The sequence below is a fragment of the Eurosta solidaginis genome, chromosome 3 (assembly GCF_040869045.1).
Source record: "Eurosta solidaginis isolate ZX-2024a chromosome 3, ASM4086904v1, whole genome shotgun sequence".
Classification (NCBI taxonomy): Eukaryota; Metazoa; Arthropoda; class Insecta; order Diptera; family Tephritidae; genus Eurosta; species Eurosta solidaginis.
The window spans coordinates 49126631-49144469 of NC_090321.1; the positions used below are offsets into that span (position 1 = coordinate 49126631).

Consider the following 17839-nt stretch of genomic DNA (forward strand, 5'->3'; position numbering starts at 1 on the left):
CAAATTAAAAATTTACACCCGTTATAATTTGTTGCTGCGACAGCGCCATTTGTTTTGTTTGTACTCAACAAAGAGCCGATTTCCACGTGCAATCTTTCCCTTTCCTATTGCTCGTTACTGCATGCGGATTTATATCAAGTTCTTAACTTCTTCCACTAACTTTTTTAAGGACTATTTTATCAGAGTTCTACACTTCTCCCCCATTATAACCCTTTTGCAAAAAATTTACAGTTATTCAACCAAATATTTTTGGTCTAAAATTGATTTCGACAGTATCTTTTACATCCATTTGGAGAGCTGTCAAACTTCCACAACAATTTGACGAATATTTAGCGGTCGGAAACGATATGTAGATCCGCAAGTTTATAGGAAGAATTAAAAGGAGCGCGACGCAAAATGGAAGAGAAGCTCGGCCTAAATTTCTTCGGAGGAAAATTGCGCAAACCAAACCAAACTTATCATGTAGATAAATTTATCTACCAGTTGCGTAATCTCCACATTAACAGGCAGTCGAAAAAACGGCCCTTAATCTGTAAGCACCGCAGTTGTATTTAGGGTTGACGACCTTGGGATTATTGGATTTTGATTCCAAGATTGTTGAAAATAGCATTTTAAAATCCATTTAAATAATTTAAAACTTGTTCCACAAATATATAAAAATATCGGTGGCAAGAACCTTAGTACGTAGTCAGTTTTTAAAAATTGGTCCAAGTTTTCGAGATGTTCGTGTCTAAAATTGCAACAAACGACTTTTTCTCTATATTAAAGTGTGACAAAAATCCAAAAAAATTGTGTAACGAGATGAATTTCAATTTATTTAATAATTTGGGAAAAATTGTTATAACGTGGCATCAGGGTTTTTGGAAGATTTTCATCGAAAATACGCTCGGAGTGTTTGCGAAACAACTGTCGGTGGTCGAAGCCGCTTAGAAAAATTTGCTTCTAATTGAAAAAACTTGAACCCACGACCTTTGCTATGGTAGGTGAGCACGCGTCCGTCACTCCATGGCTGTATATGATAACCTATATAATGTTATAAGATACATATACTATAAGCCAGCTTAGTATGTAGGATTGCCAATGTATTTGAACACATACTGTTAATAGAAATAACCCAGCAAAAATTGGCCTAAGCAGTTGTAATCAATAAGAAATACAGCTGCAGCGCTTTTTGATCTGCTGGTAATAGTATAGTTGAGGTGTCGACTGCTAATACGCTACCAAAAATATCGAGAGAGGTGTCAAAAGACGCGTATTGACCTCGACAACAATAATCCGCAGGCGGAAAAGAAAAATTGTATCTCTGTCTGGAGATATTTGCAGTTGAAATTGGCGATTTTCATGTGGTTGATGTACCTACAAAAAAATTGTGAACTTAAGTGTTTTTCGCGGATATAGTTATTGTCTTCAAACCGGTGTTGGACCCACCCAGTGTAATTTCTTATAAGCGCAGCCGAATGCCGCCAATGCAGAGAGGTATTCTGCGCAAAAATACTATGGATCGCACCTCCGCTTTCGGAGGGACCCCCGGGTAATTTTTCGGTTTTTCGTTAATATCTTTTGAATATTTTCCGCCTTCGGATTATTAATACTGATGTCAAGACGCGTCGTTTGACACCTCTCTCGATATTTTTGGACGCATTAGCAGTCGACCCCTCAACTATACTATTACCAGCAGATCAAAAAGCGCTGCAGCTGTATTTCTTATTGGTTACAACTGCTTAGGCCAATTTTTGCTGGGTTATTTCTATTAACAGTCTGTGTTCAAATACATTGGCAATCCTACATACTAAGCTGGCTGACACCGTATGCTGACATTTTTCGACCAATTCTAGTCAGCTCTCTGTTTGTAGTCTCTTTAGGTGATGAGAATGGCTAACAACAACATTGAGTACTAATCTTCTAATACATATGTACACACGCATGTGTGCTAGATTTTGACAACTGTTCGGCGATGGTCAAACAAACAGATCATAAGTTAATAATTGCCGCTAAATAGGTGTCCTAATTATTTAAGTGACGATAAGCGTTTTTTTACCCGCAAATGTAGGCATGTACACATGTAAAACACGTACAGTTTCGGACGGTTGTTTTTAGGTTCAAAATGCATTTTTTATACTGCTACCGACATTTTTGGACGTTTTTTAACTGCCGACTCCGGTTGTTAAATATTAGTACTGTATGTGCCAGTTTTTCAGTACAAGTTCAACACAGTTTGTCAGTTAAACTACGTACGCTTAAACTTATTCTGCAGTTCTTCAGTCTACTTTAACTGAAGTTTAAGCTGAGCTTAAGCGGTCGATCTGGCTGGGTTAAAGCCTAGTTAACCTATCCGTGATTTCCGTTAGCTCGAAATGGCGTCGAATATGCCCAACAAGCATTTGGGCTTGAGTAACATTAGAGCTCATGTTGATAACTAGGCATACTTCTAAAATCTCAAGAGTTGTTTCGAAACAGTGGCTTAACTCGAGAATCATACCATACTCAGTAAGAGGTAATTTTTTATAAAGCAAAAAATGCTATTACTTAAGTATGGTTGCCAGACGTCCCCACTTTCGGGGATTCGTCCCCGATTTCGACGATTTGCCCCAGCGTCTCCGCTTATACTCTAAATGTCCCCCATTTTACGATAGCATTTTAGATATAATTTTAGTTTAGGATGATCTCCTGTCAAAAGTGAATGAAAGACAAAAATCGAATTTTATTCCATTAGCTGTAAGGACGAATTTGGCACAATTAAGAAAAGATGGAAAGGACCATGCTTGAGACGAATTTTTGGCAAAAATCGATATTGTTTATTGTGAAACATTAGAATATCTGAAACTTTGGACGTCAGGATTTTCGGAATTCAGAGTTTTCAAATGGTTAGATTTCAAAACAGATCAAAACTTGCAATATAGTGAAGTAGAACCATGCCTCTTTTAATTGCTTGAAAAAAAGAGTGACCATCAATTATTCTTTGTTACATGATCAAAGAGTACATTTGAGAAAATTTTTGGAATCCAAGGCCGATGATCACGATTTTTTTGCACAAAATCTGCAAGCGCCAAAATGACTGCGTTTTGTTCAGCTAATAAAGATCTCGAAGGATATTCGGAAGTGCTCAAAATTGCTCAATTTTTCTATTCGATACCATGTCACAATGCGAACTGCGAGAGATTTTCTCCTTGATGAGCTCGCAATGGACAAAAGAAAGAAATCGTTTGATTGTTGAAAATGTTGGGCACATCCTTCGAGTGAAGTTAAATTTTTCAGATTTTACATGTCTCGAATTCCAAAAACTTTTAACCCTTCCTGAGAATGCTGAACTTTAAAAAAAAAATCAGCAATTCCCAGAAATATGTCGGGAAGTGCTGACAGAAAAAGAGCACCAGATTCTTGAAATTAGAAGTAAGAAAAAAGAATGTATAAATAATTATATGTAATAAATAACATGTTTGTGCAAATTTTTAAATTATTTACAATATTCCCCTACCCTCTATAAATTTTTTTGCAGTTTTCTGGGTGCAATTTCCCGTCTTCGACTGCGTTTAGAAGGTTAAACTTGGTCAAACTTTTTACTATTGAAATTTGATTACCTTTTCTGTTGGAAGTGTCCCCGATTCATATCTCGGGCATCTGGTAACCCTAACTTAAGTTGAACAAATTTAATTAACAACTTGTGGTTCTTTAACTGGACTCAAATGTAAGATTCCATACTACAGTTTTTTCACGAAAATAAAATGAAATATATATGTATAATTTAAAAAATAAATAAATGTAACACGCTAAGCCCCCGAAGAGATTTTAGGAAGAGCTTATCTTCAAATTTGCGTCGTGCTTCTTTTAATTTTTCCTACAAATTGGCCGAACGGGACCTACTTTTTTTATGCCGACTCCGAAAGGCATTTGCAAGGCAGGTTAGTTTTCACTGAGAGCATTTCATGGCAGAAATACAAACGGAGTGCTTGCGAAACACTGCCGATGTGCAACCCCGCTTAGAAATGTGGGTTCTAATTGAAAAACCTTGTTTCTAAAATTTTGATGTTGCTTTTCTCGGGGCATGAACCCAGGATCTTCGGTGTGGTAGGCGGAGCTCGCTACCACCATACCACGGCGGCCGCACAAAAAGCATACCCCAAAGGCGGCCTTAAACTGTGACTAAAAAATTGCTCAGTAGTTTAACTGGAGTTTAAGCAAACTTAGTTTAAACTTAGCTTAACCACCTACTGAAAAACCAGGCCTATGTTTTTAAGTGCAAAATCCTATACAATTTTATATTGTGCATGCTTTTCTGCGCACTTGATACTCTTTTAGAGATTTTTGGCGATGCAGCTATAGCGTTAGCGAAGGTTGGACTTTGGCAGGGCTGGCCGGTGAAAGTTTGCTAAAAAATATTTAGAAAAAAGTAGCAGAAAGCGAGTTTTCAAGAGAGATGGTTACTAATTGAGACACGAAATTTTGCTTAAGCATTTCTAAAGAGATTTTTCGTATGGAATTTTTCATTTCTTGTGATCTGGATATCGCGCTTAGAGTAGAAAACTTGACAGTCGAATTCTAAATATTCCCTCGGAATTTTGTTCTCGCGATTTTTTTTCATACCCGCGGAAAAATTCCTCCAATTCTTTTCTCTTAGGGAGAACAATAATTGGGGAATAGGAATTTCGAATTTTCGAAGTCAGCGGTTTTTTTCCAATTGAAATTTTATGACGCATTTCTATTTTTATTTAAGAAATTTAAAAGTTTAACTGCTGTTGGGAATTTGTTAAAAATTGAGAAATAAAATATAAACAATGCACTTCACTTGGTATTGACTGAAATTATTAATGAATTGGTGCCACAGCAACATCAATAGAGGAGTTGCCTGCTATCATTCAGTAAAGCCATTGTCTAGCGGCCAAGCCGAATTGAATTCTTCTTTCGACATACGCCAAAGTCCATTTAAGCCTTCTTAAGAAATCCCTGCGCAATTCCTGAATAGCTGCATCAAATTTACTAAGAGCCCTTCCGTGGTTTATTCATATAATTTTCGACTTAAAATAAAGAATATTGCGGTAGAATGTACATATTTTAGCACAAATTTGTACAAGTAAGTGTTCTTTCTTAAAATAACCAATTTACTTTAACTATTTTGATGCATTCCCTTTAATTTAACAAGTGAAAAAACTCTTAAGAAGTGGCAGAGAAATCTCACTTACAATCACATTCATAATACCTACTTTTCTCTAATAACCGGTTTTCCCCTTTTCGAACATTGTTCAGAATAAGAAGGGAGAAGTGAAAAAACTCATAAGAATTTTTAATTTAGAATACGAGGAATGGAAAAAACCTCGCAAGGAATTTTTGTTTGGAATTGGGCTGATTATTTAATTAACCCTCTGTGCGACTTTTACCAATTTTGTTTATTTGAACCTTAATTATTTGAGCGAACTTTTGTCAATCTATTTATTTTTTCTATAGTGTATGTAAATATTTATAAATTTAAAAGGTGGGGTGACTGGCATTTGTATGTTGAGCTCTCACAGCCGGCGTTGATCGGTCAAATTAATTGTACGAGGGTCGCCTTTTATGTTTTGCGCCCAATAATGAAAACACAGACAAATATTAAGGAAAATTTATTTAATGATTTGGGAAAAATTTAAACAACCAAATCATTAAATAAATTATAAAATTAAAAAATTGCTTCAAATAAATGTTTTCATACATTTAAATAAAAGCAATATGGGCAATCCCCGATTATTAAAAATCATTAAGGAAAATAGTTTTATTGTTTTTCAAAATATTCTCCATCCAAGTCAATACACTTCTGCATTCGCCCGAACCAATTTTCAAAGCACTTTTGCCACTCAGAAGAGGCCACCTCTAAAACGAGCTGTTTGAAGGCTTCTACAGCTCCTTCAGGCGTTGAAAAACCTTGACCTCGCATTTTTTTTTTGATGTTCGGGAATAAAAAGAAATCATTAGGTGCCAAATTAGGGTTGTAAGGCGGATGACCCATCAATTCGACCTTTTGAGTCCTCAAAAACTCTCTTGTGTGAATCGATACGTGAGAGCTCGAATTGTCTTGATGAAGAATGATTTTTCTTCGGCGGCTGATTTTCCTTAATTCTACAAAAACTTTTGGCAAACAAATGGTTGCATACCACTCAGAATTAACCGTTTTAAGTTTATCTAGTGGAATAGTTGCGACATGACCACATTTTCCGAAAAAACAGGCGATCATTTTCTTTGAGGTGCTTCTTGAGCGAACAACTTTTGTTGGATCATGCTCGTCTTGGAACATCCATACAGTCGATTGCTGCTTTGTTTCCGGCTCTTATGCATAGATCCAAGATTCGTCACCTATTACGATGTCATAGACGTGCTTTGATCCATAACGACTAAATTTCTTGAACATTTCTTTACACCAATCGTCCTTTTTTGGGAAATTGTCAAATTATGCGGTATCCAACGAGAACAAATCCTCTTTACGACCAATTGTTCGTGCAATATTGAATGTATGCTGGTCGCACTAATGGCCAAGGATGCCTCTATCTCGCGATATATCACATGCCGATCTTGTATTATCAATTGACGCACAGCATCGGCTGTTTCTGGCACAACCACCATTTTTGGACGACCTTCACGAAATTCGTCCTGCAAAGATTGGCGGCCACGTAGGAACTCGTTGTACCATCGTTTCACAGTGGCTAAGTGTGGTAATTCAACACCAAAAGTAGAAGTAAGTTGATTGATGCACTCCTGTCTCGATACTCCACGTCGAAAATCGTAGTGAATCATCGCACGAAAATGTTCACGGGTTAATTCCATTTTTAGGCAATATGAATTTTTAAAAACACAAATAAAACTCGTAAGTGAAAACGTTCTATGCAAGTTCATGCCAAAAAATACCAAACTTTACAATAAAAATATTTAATTACAGCTAATCAGGTGTAGTGTTGTCAAGGCGCAAAATATAAAGTGCAACCCTCGTAAGCACTCTAATAATCGTCACTCAAAAGAGAAAGATGGAAAAACATCAGAATATTTTTAAAACATTGTTAATCGTGTTTGTATCGTTGAGGTGTAAGGTTTTTTAAGCGATTTTTTATATTCTTTTTATTATTTGGAGAGAAAAAAATAATACTAATACATTCACGTACAATAAAAAAAAATTAATAATTAATAAAATAGTGTAAACATTGTGATAAGTTCTCAAAAGGTAAATAAAATCGAAGTGAATTTGTGAAAATGATATGAAAACATTGAAATAAGAAAACATCGAAATATGGTTTAAAATTTAATATTTGCAAAATTTAACGCAATGACAGCGTTTAGCTTGGGTTTCAGTTTCAAACTGAACTGCTTGGTTTGTGATTAAAATTACAGTATTTTATTATTTTTAAATCAAACAAGTAAGGAAGTCTTGTTCGGGTGAAACCGAACGTTACATACCCAGCTGTACACTTGAAAAGCTGTTGTTGTTTGTTTTGTGTGCTTAATAGTGTTACAAAGCTGCGCAATTATACTGTTACGAGCTTCTGCTAACGTTCGAATCGCTGAACTGTCGAATAAATAACTATAATATTATGTATTACAAAATGGTCTTTATTAGACTACTTTGAGCGTAGTACAATTATACTGCACTTCGTAACTAATAGCGTGTTTAAGTCAAACTGATTACTGATTACTCGGCTTGTGCTGCTTTTATACTCTACCTTGCTTCGTTCGCATATTTCTCCTAAGGTCTAGACATTTCGCCTTCTAGAACTTTTGTATCTTCTACATGTATATTTGTAGTCTATCTTTATCTTGTAGCCATATGCGGGTGTATGTGTAACTACTTCGGCTGATGAGTACATGTGTTTGTGAGTATCTCTTCGTTGCCTTGTATGTATGTGTTGCCAGCTTTAACGTGGACATGCATATAAGAGTGGCCGCTTCATGTTTTTGTTCTGACGTGATTATTTACTAGTGATGTCAACATTCGCCACAATACATATACATATGGTTTTATTCTGAACTAATTTTTCTTCGAGTTATGGTTCCCGAAACATAGAAAATTTCTTAGTCATAAAAGGGGCATTGCCACGCCCATTTTTTTTAATTTGAAGTTTTTGCTATTTATTCTTACAAATCCACTTGGTAAATGAAATACCATTGACATAAAGCTCTTTTTTGCAAAGATATAGCTTATTTTATTCGCCCACGATACTTTTAAAAATCTTTTATATACTAGTGGGCGTGGTTCTTAACGGGTTTCGTTAATTTTTCTTCAAAGCATTCCTTATAGGTTTAACGATTTTCGATTTATGATTAATAATATTTGTAAAATTGATTTTATCACAAGTGGACGGTGCCACGCCCATTTAAATTTTTTTTTTTTTAATTTTTATCAAGAGTCAATATCTGTCTACACGTAAAATTTCAACATTCTAGGTGTATTATTTACTAAATAATCAGGTTTTTTGCGTTTTCCAAAATATTATATAAATAAAAAGTGGGCGTGGTTATTATCCGATTTCGCTCATTTTCAATACCAATCTATTCTGGGTCCAGATAAGCTCGTGCACCAAATTTGGTGAAAGATATCTCAATATATACTTAAGTTATCGTCTTAACGGACGGAAGGACAGACGGACAGACGTACGGACGCACATGGCTCAATCAAATTTTTTTTCGATACTGATGATTTCGATATATGGAAGTCTATATCTATCTCGACTCCTTTATACCTATACAACCGACCGTTATCCAATCAAAGTTATAATATCCTGTGTACAAGTACAGCTGGGTATAAAAAGCGTCAAATGAAAACCTAGTTTATTTTGGGTTAACTTACATCATGCATTCATTGTAGATCTATTTGATCTTGAACTTGAAATTTTGTATTGCACATGGGTGTTTCCAGCGTTGCAGGTGTTCAATCCTCGCTCACTCTTTTGAGCATAGAAATTATAGCAGTCATTTGATCTGAAAATTTTTGCTCTTTGCAGCATTAAAGTAAACATAAGTTTGTAAGTAAAAAGTCATTTAACCAATTTATGAACCTACACTTGGGTCATTCCATGCAAACGCATCCCATGAATGGATATTATATTCGGGAGGGAGATATGAAATTTAAAAAAATCAAATCAATTTTTTAAACGACTAAGTCAAGTCTTAGATGCATTAAACAGTATAAATTTTGTCCCACTCATGACCAAAACATCAAAAGTTGTTATTCTAAGTTTTGCAAAGTTCTTTCATTTCGTATTTATTACACAGTGTTAGAAACTCGTTTAAAATATATCCAGCAATCCTGTTTTGATGTATTTAAAATTGTTAAGGAATTATCCAACAATGAAGTATGTCCCACCCTTAACATATACGCAGAAACAGTTGTTAAAAGTGAGTAGGCATTGCTAATACGCCTTATGGTCCTAACACAGCTATCAGCTAATAACGTCCAGTAGAAATTAAAATTAAAAATTTAACATCTATCTATGAAATGGATTCTTTCGTGGCCCTTGAATCTGAATCAAAGCCTTAGAAAATAAAAACTCTTAGAATTTTCCGTAACTCAAATTTATTTAGCCCGTTAAGCGATTAGAATACTCCACCCGTCATTATATTTTAGATCAGAGCTGCTCAATCCGTATACACTTAAAGCACTTTTGTTTTTGTTTTGCCCTGAAGAATAGACACAGATACAAATTCACACTTTGTATATAAAAAAAATTTTCATAGCACCCCCATATGCTCTCACATATCAATTCGATTCAGATGAAAACGCAAAGAAAAAGCACTTTCATATGAAGCCAAGGCACTTCGGTATGATATTCAGATTTACACTAACAAATTAACAAAAAAATTTTTTTCAAAAATATTGTAGCACTGAGAAGAAAAAATTGTATTCAAAACTTAATCATTAGGAGATCATCAAAATTTTTGAAACATTTCAAATAATTTTTTTTATTTAAAAAAGTTTCAGTGTACACATAATTTTGTATATGTATTGGATTTGCACTTCAGTATAAAAATTTTGATCAGCTCTGTTTCAATTATAGCAATAAAATCATTTAACAACAATTAATCTTATAACTTTAAACGAGCAATTCTTGTATATTTGTATAGCCGAACGATCACGGGAACGGCTCAACCGATTTAAATGAAATTTGGCACAGAGATAATGTATCACCTTCTAAAGGCTCCATTACTGATACTTAGCATAGACTTGACTTGGCTTTCGAACTGTCACTTACAGTTCTGTTAAATGAACATTGCATGTTACTGATTACTCAAAGCTTAACTTGACTTAGAAGTCTGTTGAATTTTGATTTTCTATGTAAGTTCTAAGTGACGTTTACATTTTGAGATGCCATTTGTTTGTTTCCATTTCATTTTGACATTTTGTCATACAAATTGACATTTATTTAAAAATAAATTTCAACGCTGATTATGATGCCAGATTTTATGCGCCAAGTGGAGTATAACCGCGGCTAAGTTGCCAAGTTTACGCCAAGTCAAGTCAAGTCTATGCTAAGTATCACTAATGGGGGCTTAAGACTTTATACCTAGGTGTTGCCACTCAGAATGTTTCACAAGGTTGCCACCTATTCGAAATAAAAAAAAATTGCATGAAATATGCCGATATGGATATAAAACGAAAGATATTTCACTCCGCATTACAATAGGGATACTTTTGGTTAGGGTTGCCATTTAAGGTAGCCACCTATTCGAAATTAAAAAAAATTGCATGAGATATGCCGATATGGGTATCAAACGAAACGTATTTCACTCCGCATTGCAATAGGGATATTTTTGAGCAGGGTTACCATTTAGGGCTGCCACCTATTCGAAATTAAAAAAATTGCATGAGATATGCCGATATGGGTATCAAACGAAAGGTATTGCAATAGGGATATTTTTGAGTAGGGTTGCCATTTAGGGTTTCCACCTATTCTAAATTAAAAAAATTGCATTAGATATGCCGATATGGGTATCAAACGAAAGGTATTTCACTCCGCATTACAATAGAGGCATTTTTGGGTAGGGTTGCCATTTAGGGTTACCACCTATTCGAAATCAAAAAAATTGCATTAGAAATGCCGATATGGGTATCAAACGAAAGGTATTTCACTCCGTATTACAGTAGGGACATTTTTGAGTAGGGTTACCATTTAGGGTTGGGGTAGTTAGACGAAATAGTACTCTACTTACTCATATTCTATTAAAGCTTTAAAGGAGAACATTAAAGTTAAAAATCTTCGTAAATAAATCTTACACATGATTCGACTTAATTTTCTTAATTTCACACACGCTAATAAAATTTAAATGCAATATCAAGGCACGGTGGCAAATTCTAGCAAAATATATTTAAATGCATATTTTTGGCAAATATGAAATGAATAATTGTAATTTCTCACAGATTACTATTATAAAGATTTCTCACCATAGCAAGAAGACATCTCACTATGGTAATTTGCTACCGTTGAACACTAGAGGCATATGTTCATTTTGAAAACGACATCTAACCATTTAACTACTTACCAACAGATGGCACTTAGGGAAGTAAGTTGACATTTAATTAAACTAACTGCCAGTTGTCATAACTAATATTTGTCATTCGTGAAATTTACAAGTTTTTGGAAAGTAATAAAATTGTGAGACTTTCATAGTGTATAACGAAAAAATTTTTGAAATTAATAATTCGGCGTATGAAGATACTCGAGAAACGTTGCCAGCACAACGAAACGTTGCCGAGCAAAGCTCGGTCGCCCAGATACACTTACATTTATGCTATAATATTTCCCCAATGTTCGTATATCTAAAAGTATTGTGGCGGATATATCTAAGCAGTTTCGACACGTCACTACGCCGCTAGTAAATAAATGCTGCACAACCACAACAGCAATGTAAACAAAAGAGACAACAAATAGCTACGAGAACAGGAACACAGTGAACTGCATACATAGAAGATAAGAATATGAGATGCAGCACTTAAGAGAAGTAAATAAGCAAATATTCAAGCCGGCTGTACGATAAAAGTGTAGAGCCTGGTAGAAATATGAGAACTAGGCAACTCAGCGTATAAAAGCACCACACGATAAGGAATATAATCAGTTTGATTTTAACACGATATAAGTAAAGTATGCGAATACACGAGATTGTAAAGATCTACTACGATAGTAGTGCTGTTAATAAAGATGATTTTATGTACAGAACATTTCATTGTATTTAGTTCATTGATTCGAACGATAGCAGAAGGCGCAGAATAATCGAGAATTCTAGAAATTCGTAACACTATTTAAACAAAACAAGCTACTTAGGTACATATATTCTCAGAGTTTTTATAACAATTGGCTTTACTAATAGATAGCGTATAGTTCTTGTCTCACTCGCGACAATTATAAAATTTATTATAATTTGCATATATACTGAGATATTGTGAGTTTTTTTTTACATAACAGTAATAATTGAATACTAAGTGTCAGAGCATATCTATTAGCACCAGAAGTACCCAGCTGGTTTTATCACATTGATTCAAAAAATATGAAATATTGCTTACAATTATTTCACCAGTGACGATGGAACAACCCATGATTGATTGTTTTATTCTACTTCGTTTTTATTGTTTTACTGCTCAATAATACAGCGAACTTGTCGCTTCACATTAAAAATCAAAAAAATCAATGATCATTGTTGTATTTGTTTGTTTACATTAGTTGATCATTTTTTTATATTTGCTGAATCGCAGTTTAGATTGTTTGTGCGTTAAAAAGTGGTTATTTGCGCGCGTCTACGTTTAATAGGCTGTGCCTTAAAATAATTATTTTCGGATTTTTTTTTTTTTTTTGTTATGCAAATCGTACTGTTTTTATGTTTGGGGTTATGCGGTTTCCTTTATGAAATTAGGAATCGTTCAAAATTTAATATCATGATTGAAAGTTGTAAAAGTTCAGGGAGATCACTCCTTTACCCATCCCTCCCTTCAAGGTCTCTCATATTTTTATATCGGCCAATAATATTAATATTAAGGTGGCCCTTCGTCGCACTTTTCCCAATATGTAGTACGAGGCAAAATATTCCTTGCATATATTCTTATGAAGCAATTCACATTTAGCGGCAGTAGCACTACTCGACGCGGCAATGGAGGACAATAGTTCCTTTTTTTGCAAGCGAGCTTGAAAAAAACGCTTCAGCTAGCTTAACAGTTTCATCTTGTGGGAACCATACAGGTGGTGTAGGGAAATCAGCTAATTGGTCCTTTGTTTGACATTTCTACTTCTGGCTCCGTACGTTTTTGACACTTAACCGAGAGATTCACAAAATCAAAGTACATGGAATGCGTGTGTTTGTTGTTATGTATGTCCCCCTGTCGCCACGCTGTTAATTCGTTTACCTGCACATTCGTAGGTACATTTCATGCGCTCGTTTACAATAGTTATTTTTTTGGTCCACTGTTGCTTAACCGTTTTCATCTCAAACCCCTTAGCCAACTGAACTAGCTTACTTTGTGTTGCTGCTTTCTATGTAATTCGCTAATCACCTAGCGCTTAATTTACACTAAGCGGCTAATGTAGATCAAATAGGCAAAAAGTTGCACCCGGGCCAAAACATTTTTGCCTTGCCTTTGAGGAAGCAAATATATCAATGATATCATCAAAATTTATCATTTCAAATGTTTCTTCTTTCATACTTAAAAATGTTAGGTCACCTAGGCGAACTTGCCCCTTCAAAATCTGTTTTAATTTGCTGAATGAACATGCGCAGCAATTGATACTGAGATAGTCAAGAGTATTTGAAGTGCCACTCGCAAATTTGGACAAACATCTTCTCCATCATACAAGATTACAAAAGTAAGTAATTCTAACGGAGTTTTACGTTCAATTTCTTTTATACTGCGAGGTAATATTTTCCAGAAATCAATAATAAAAATACAAATTATCGAGGAAATTCTGCTTTGCGGACCATTTGGCGCCCCCCAGTGAGCATCGCCTGGGGCAAGATGTCTTCCTACTCCACTGGTGCCCCTTATAGATTTGCTATCAAAAAATACCGATTTGTTATCTATTTTCTATCGACTCTTTATCGAAAAATATCGATTTGAATCAAAGAAGTATCGATTTTTATACCTTTCATGAAAATGAAATGGTATATTAATTTCGTCACGAAACCGAAAATTGTAAGTCCTTAAAGGAAAATAGATAGACCCACCATTAAGTATACCGAAATAATCAGGTTGAAGAGCTGAGTTGATTTAGCCATGTCCGTCTGTCCGTCTGTCTGTTTGTATGCAAACTAGTCCCTCAATTTTTGAGATATCTTGATAAAATTTGGTGAGCGGGTGTATTTGGGTGTCCGATTAGACATTTGTCGGAACCGACCGGATCGGACCACTATAGCATATATCCTCCATACAACCGATTTTTCAGAAAAAGAGGATTTTTGTAATATCTTACCCAATTTAACAGATTGAAGCTTCAAACTTCACCATATACTTTCGTATATTGCACATATTGTTGCCTGAAAAAATTGATGAGATCGGTCGTATATATAGTATATATCCCCCACAACCGATTGTTCAGATAAGGAACTTTTCGTAATTACTGCCCCATTTTAAGAGCTAGAGGCTTCAAATTTCAACGAATGCTTAGGTATATAGCATATATTGTTGTCTGAAAAAATCATAAAGATCGGTGGTATATATAGTATATATATGGTGGTATATATAGTATATATATATAGTATATATATATATATTTTTGGCAAATTTTAGCCCCATTTTAACAGCTAGAAGCTTCAAATTTCACCGAATACTTACGTATATAGCATATATTGTTGTCTGAAAAAATCATAGAGTTCGGTTGTATATATAGTATATATCTCATACAACCGATTGTTCAGATAAGAAACTTTTCGCAATTTCTACCCCATTTTAACAGCTATAAGCTTCAAATTTCACCGATTGCTTACGTATATAGCATATATTGTTGTCTTAAAGAATCATAGAGATCGGTTGTATATATAGTATATATCTCATACAACCGATTGTTCAGATAAGAAACTTTTCGCAATTTCTACCCCATTTTAACAGCTATAAGCTTCAAATTTCACCAAATGCTTACGTATATAGCATATATTGTTGTCTGAAAAAATCATAGAGATCGGTGGTATATATAGTATATATCTCATACAACCGATTGTTCAGATAAGAAACTTTGCGCAATTTCTGCCCCGTTTTAACAGCTAGAAGCTTCAAATTTCAAAAAATGCTTACGGATATAGCATATATTGTTGTCTGAAAAAATTATAGAGATCGGGGGTATATATATTATACACTTCATACAAACTGTCATTTTTGCCCCTTTTTTACGGCTAGAAGCTTCAAAATTCATCAAATTTCATCAAATAGTTACGTTTACGTCATATATTTTTGAAATACGTGATTCGTAGTCATAGTTTTTACATGCAGACCACAAAAAACGTGAAGCTTTGCATCCTCACACAGATTACCTACCTATTTTTATACCTCTCATGAATTAATTTCGTCACGGAACCGAAAATTGTAAGTCCTTAAAGGAAAATAGATAGACCCACCAAAATCGTAATACTGCCCTATTTTAAAAGCTAGTGGCTTCAAATTTCAGCGAATGCTTACGTATATAGCATATATTGTTGTCTGAAAAAATCATAAAGATCGGTGGTATATATAGTATATATATGGTGGTATATATATATATATATATTTTCCAAATTTTAGCCCTATTTTAACAGCTAGAAGCTTCAAATTTCACCGAATATTTACTTATATAGCATATATTGTTGTCTGAAAAAATCATAGAGATCGGCTGTATATATATTATATATCTCATACAACCGATTGTTCAGATAAGAAACTTTTCGCAATTTCTACCCCATTTTAACAGCTATAAGCTTCAAATTTCACCGATTGCTTACGTATATAGCATATATTGTTGTCTGAAAGAATCATAGAGATCGGTTGTATATATAGTATATATCTCATACAACCGATTGTTCAGATAAGAAACTTTTCGCAATTTCTACCCCATTTTAACAGCTATAAGCTTCAAATTTCACTGATTGCTTACGTATATAGCATATATTGTTGTCTGAAAAAATCATAGAGATCGGTTGTATATATAGCATATATCTCATACAACCGATTGTTCAGATAAGAAACTTTTCGCAATTTCTACCCCATTTTAACAGCTAGAAGCTTCAAATTTCACCAACTGCTTACGTGTATAGCCTATATTGATGTCTGAAAAAATCATTGAGATCGGTGGTATACATAGTATATATCTCATACAACCGATTGTTCAAATAAGAAACTTTGCGCAATTTCTGCCCCGTTTTAACAGTTAGAAGCTTCAAATTTCACAAAATGCTTTCGTATATAGCATATATTGTTGTCTGAAAAAATCATAGAGATCGGTGGTATATATATTATATACTTCATATAAACTGTCATATTGACCCCTTTTTTACGGCTAGAAGCTTCAAGATTCATCAAATTTCATCAAATAGTTACGTTTACGTCATATATTTTTGAAATACGTGATTCGTAGCCATAGTTTTTACATGCAGACCACAAAAAACGTGAAGCATTGCATCCTCACACAGATTACCTACCTATTTTTTATTTTATATTTATCTTAAAAATCGTTTAGATATGTTCAAATTTCACCAAATGCTTACGTGTATAGCATATATTGTTGCCTGAGAAAATCATAGATACCGGTGGTATATATAGTATATATCCCATACAACCGATTGTTCAGATAAGAAACTTTGCGCAATTTCTTCCCCATTTTAACAGTTATAAGCTTCAAATTTCACCGATTGCTTACGTATATAGTATGTATTGTTGTGTCAAAAAATCAGATCGGTGATATATATAATATATATATGATGGTATATATAGTATATATATATAGTATATATATATTTTTTTTACGATTTCGGCCCCATTTTAACAGCTAGAAGCTTCAAATTTCACCAACTGCTTACGTGTATAGCATATATTGATGTCTGAAAAAATCATTGAGATCGGTGGTACACATAGTATATATCTCATACAACCGATTGTTCAGATAAGAAACTTTGCGCAATTTCTGCCCCGTTTTAACAGTTAGAAGCTTCAAATTTCACAAAATGCTTACGTATATAGCATATATTGTTGTCTGAAAAAATCATAGAGATCGGTCGTATATATATTATATACTTCATATAAACTGTCATTTTGACCCCTTTTTTACGGCTAGAATCTTCAAAATTCATCAAATTTCATCAAATAGTTACGTTTTCGTCATATATTTTTGAAATACGTGATTCGTAGTCATAGTTTTTACACGCAGACCACAAAAAACCTGAAACTTTGCATCCTCACACAAAGTACCTACCTGTTTTTTATTTTATATTTATCTTAAAAATCGTTAAGGTATGTAGATCTGTTCACTATATATTTCTTATCTTATACATCCGATTATTCGGAGATTACGAACGGGATAAGATTATTGTTCATCCCCATTCATGAAAGGTATGAAGTCTTCGGCACAGCCGAAGACAGTCCCGTTCTTACTTGTTTATATATAAAATATAGATTTTTTATCGAAATTTTATCGAATTATCGAAAAATTATTTATTTATCGAAAAAATATCCACTTCTTATACCGAAAATGTATAGATTTTAAAAGGAATCGATATTTTCACGATAGCAAATCGATTTTTTCGATTACAAATATATACTTTTTCGATATCAAATCAACAGTCGCCTTGTCCTGATGTCACGTTATTTAAATTTTTCCCAAATTATTAAATAAATTATAAATTAAAAATTGCTTCAAATAAATGTTTTCATACATTTAAAGCAATA

The 17839-nt window shown here is 34.1% G+C and overlaps 2 protein-coding genes across 5 annotated transcripts in view; one reads left to right on the plus strand and one right to left on the minus strand.

Moving 5' to 3' along the window:
- Positions 1–12525, minus strand: part of LOC137243675 (divergent protein kinase domain 2A) — a 38480-nt gene extending 25955 nt beyond the window's left edge. The window contains exon 1 of one of the 2 annotated variants that reach the window (XM_067771628.1): positions 12509–12525. The gene's annotated coding sequence lies outside the window, so the exon portion shown is untranslated. Of the gene's footprint in view, positions 1–7413; positions 7596–12508 lie in introns of those variants that run through there. The other variant, XM_067771626.1, reaches the window with a different exon arrangement.
- The window catches only part of LOC137243674 (uncharacterized), a 67846-nt gene that overhangs the window by 27706 nt on the left and 22301 nt on the right, over positions 1–17839 (plus strand). Inside the window, exon 1 of one of the 3 annotated variants that reach the window (XM_067771624.1) lies at positions 7032–7180. The exons of 1 other annotated variant lie outside the window; for it this stretch is intronic. Coding sequence is in view for 1 of the 2 variants with exons in the window: in XM_067771623.1 (XP_067627724.1) it covers positions 7283–7327 (45 nt within the window). In the remaining variant the exon portion in view is untranslated. Of the gene's footprint in view, positions 1–7031; positions 7181–7267; positions 7328–17839 lie in introns of those variants that run through there. One more of the 3 variants, XM_067771623.1, reaches the window with a different exon arrangement.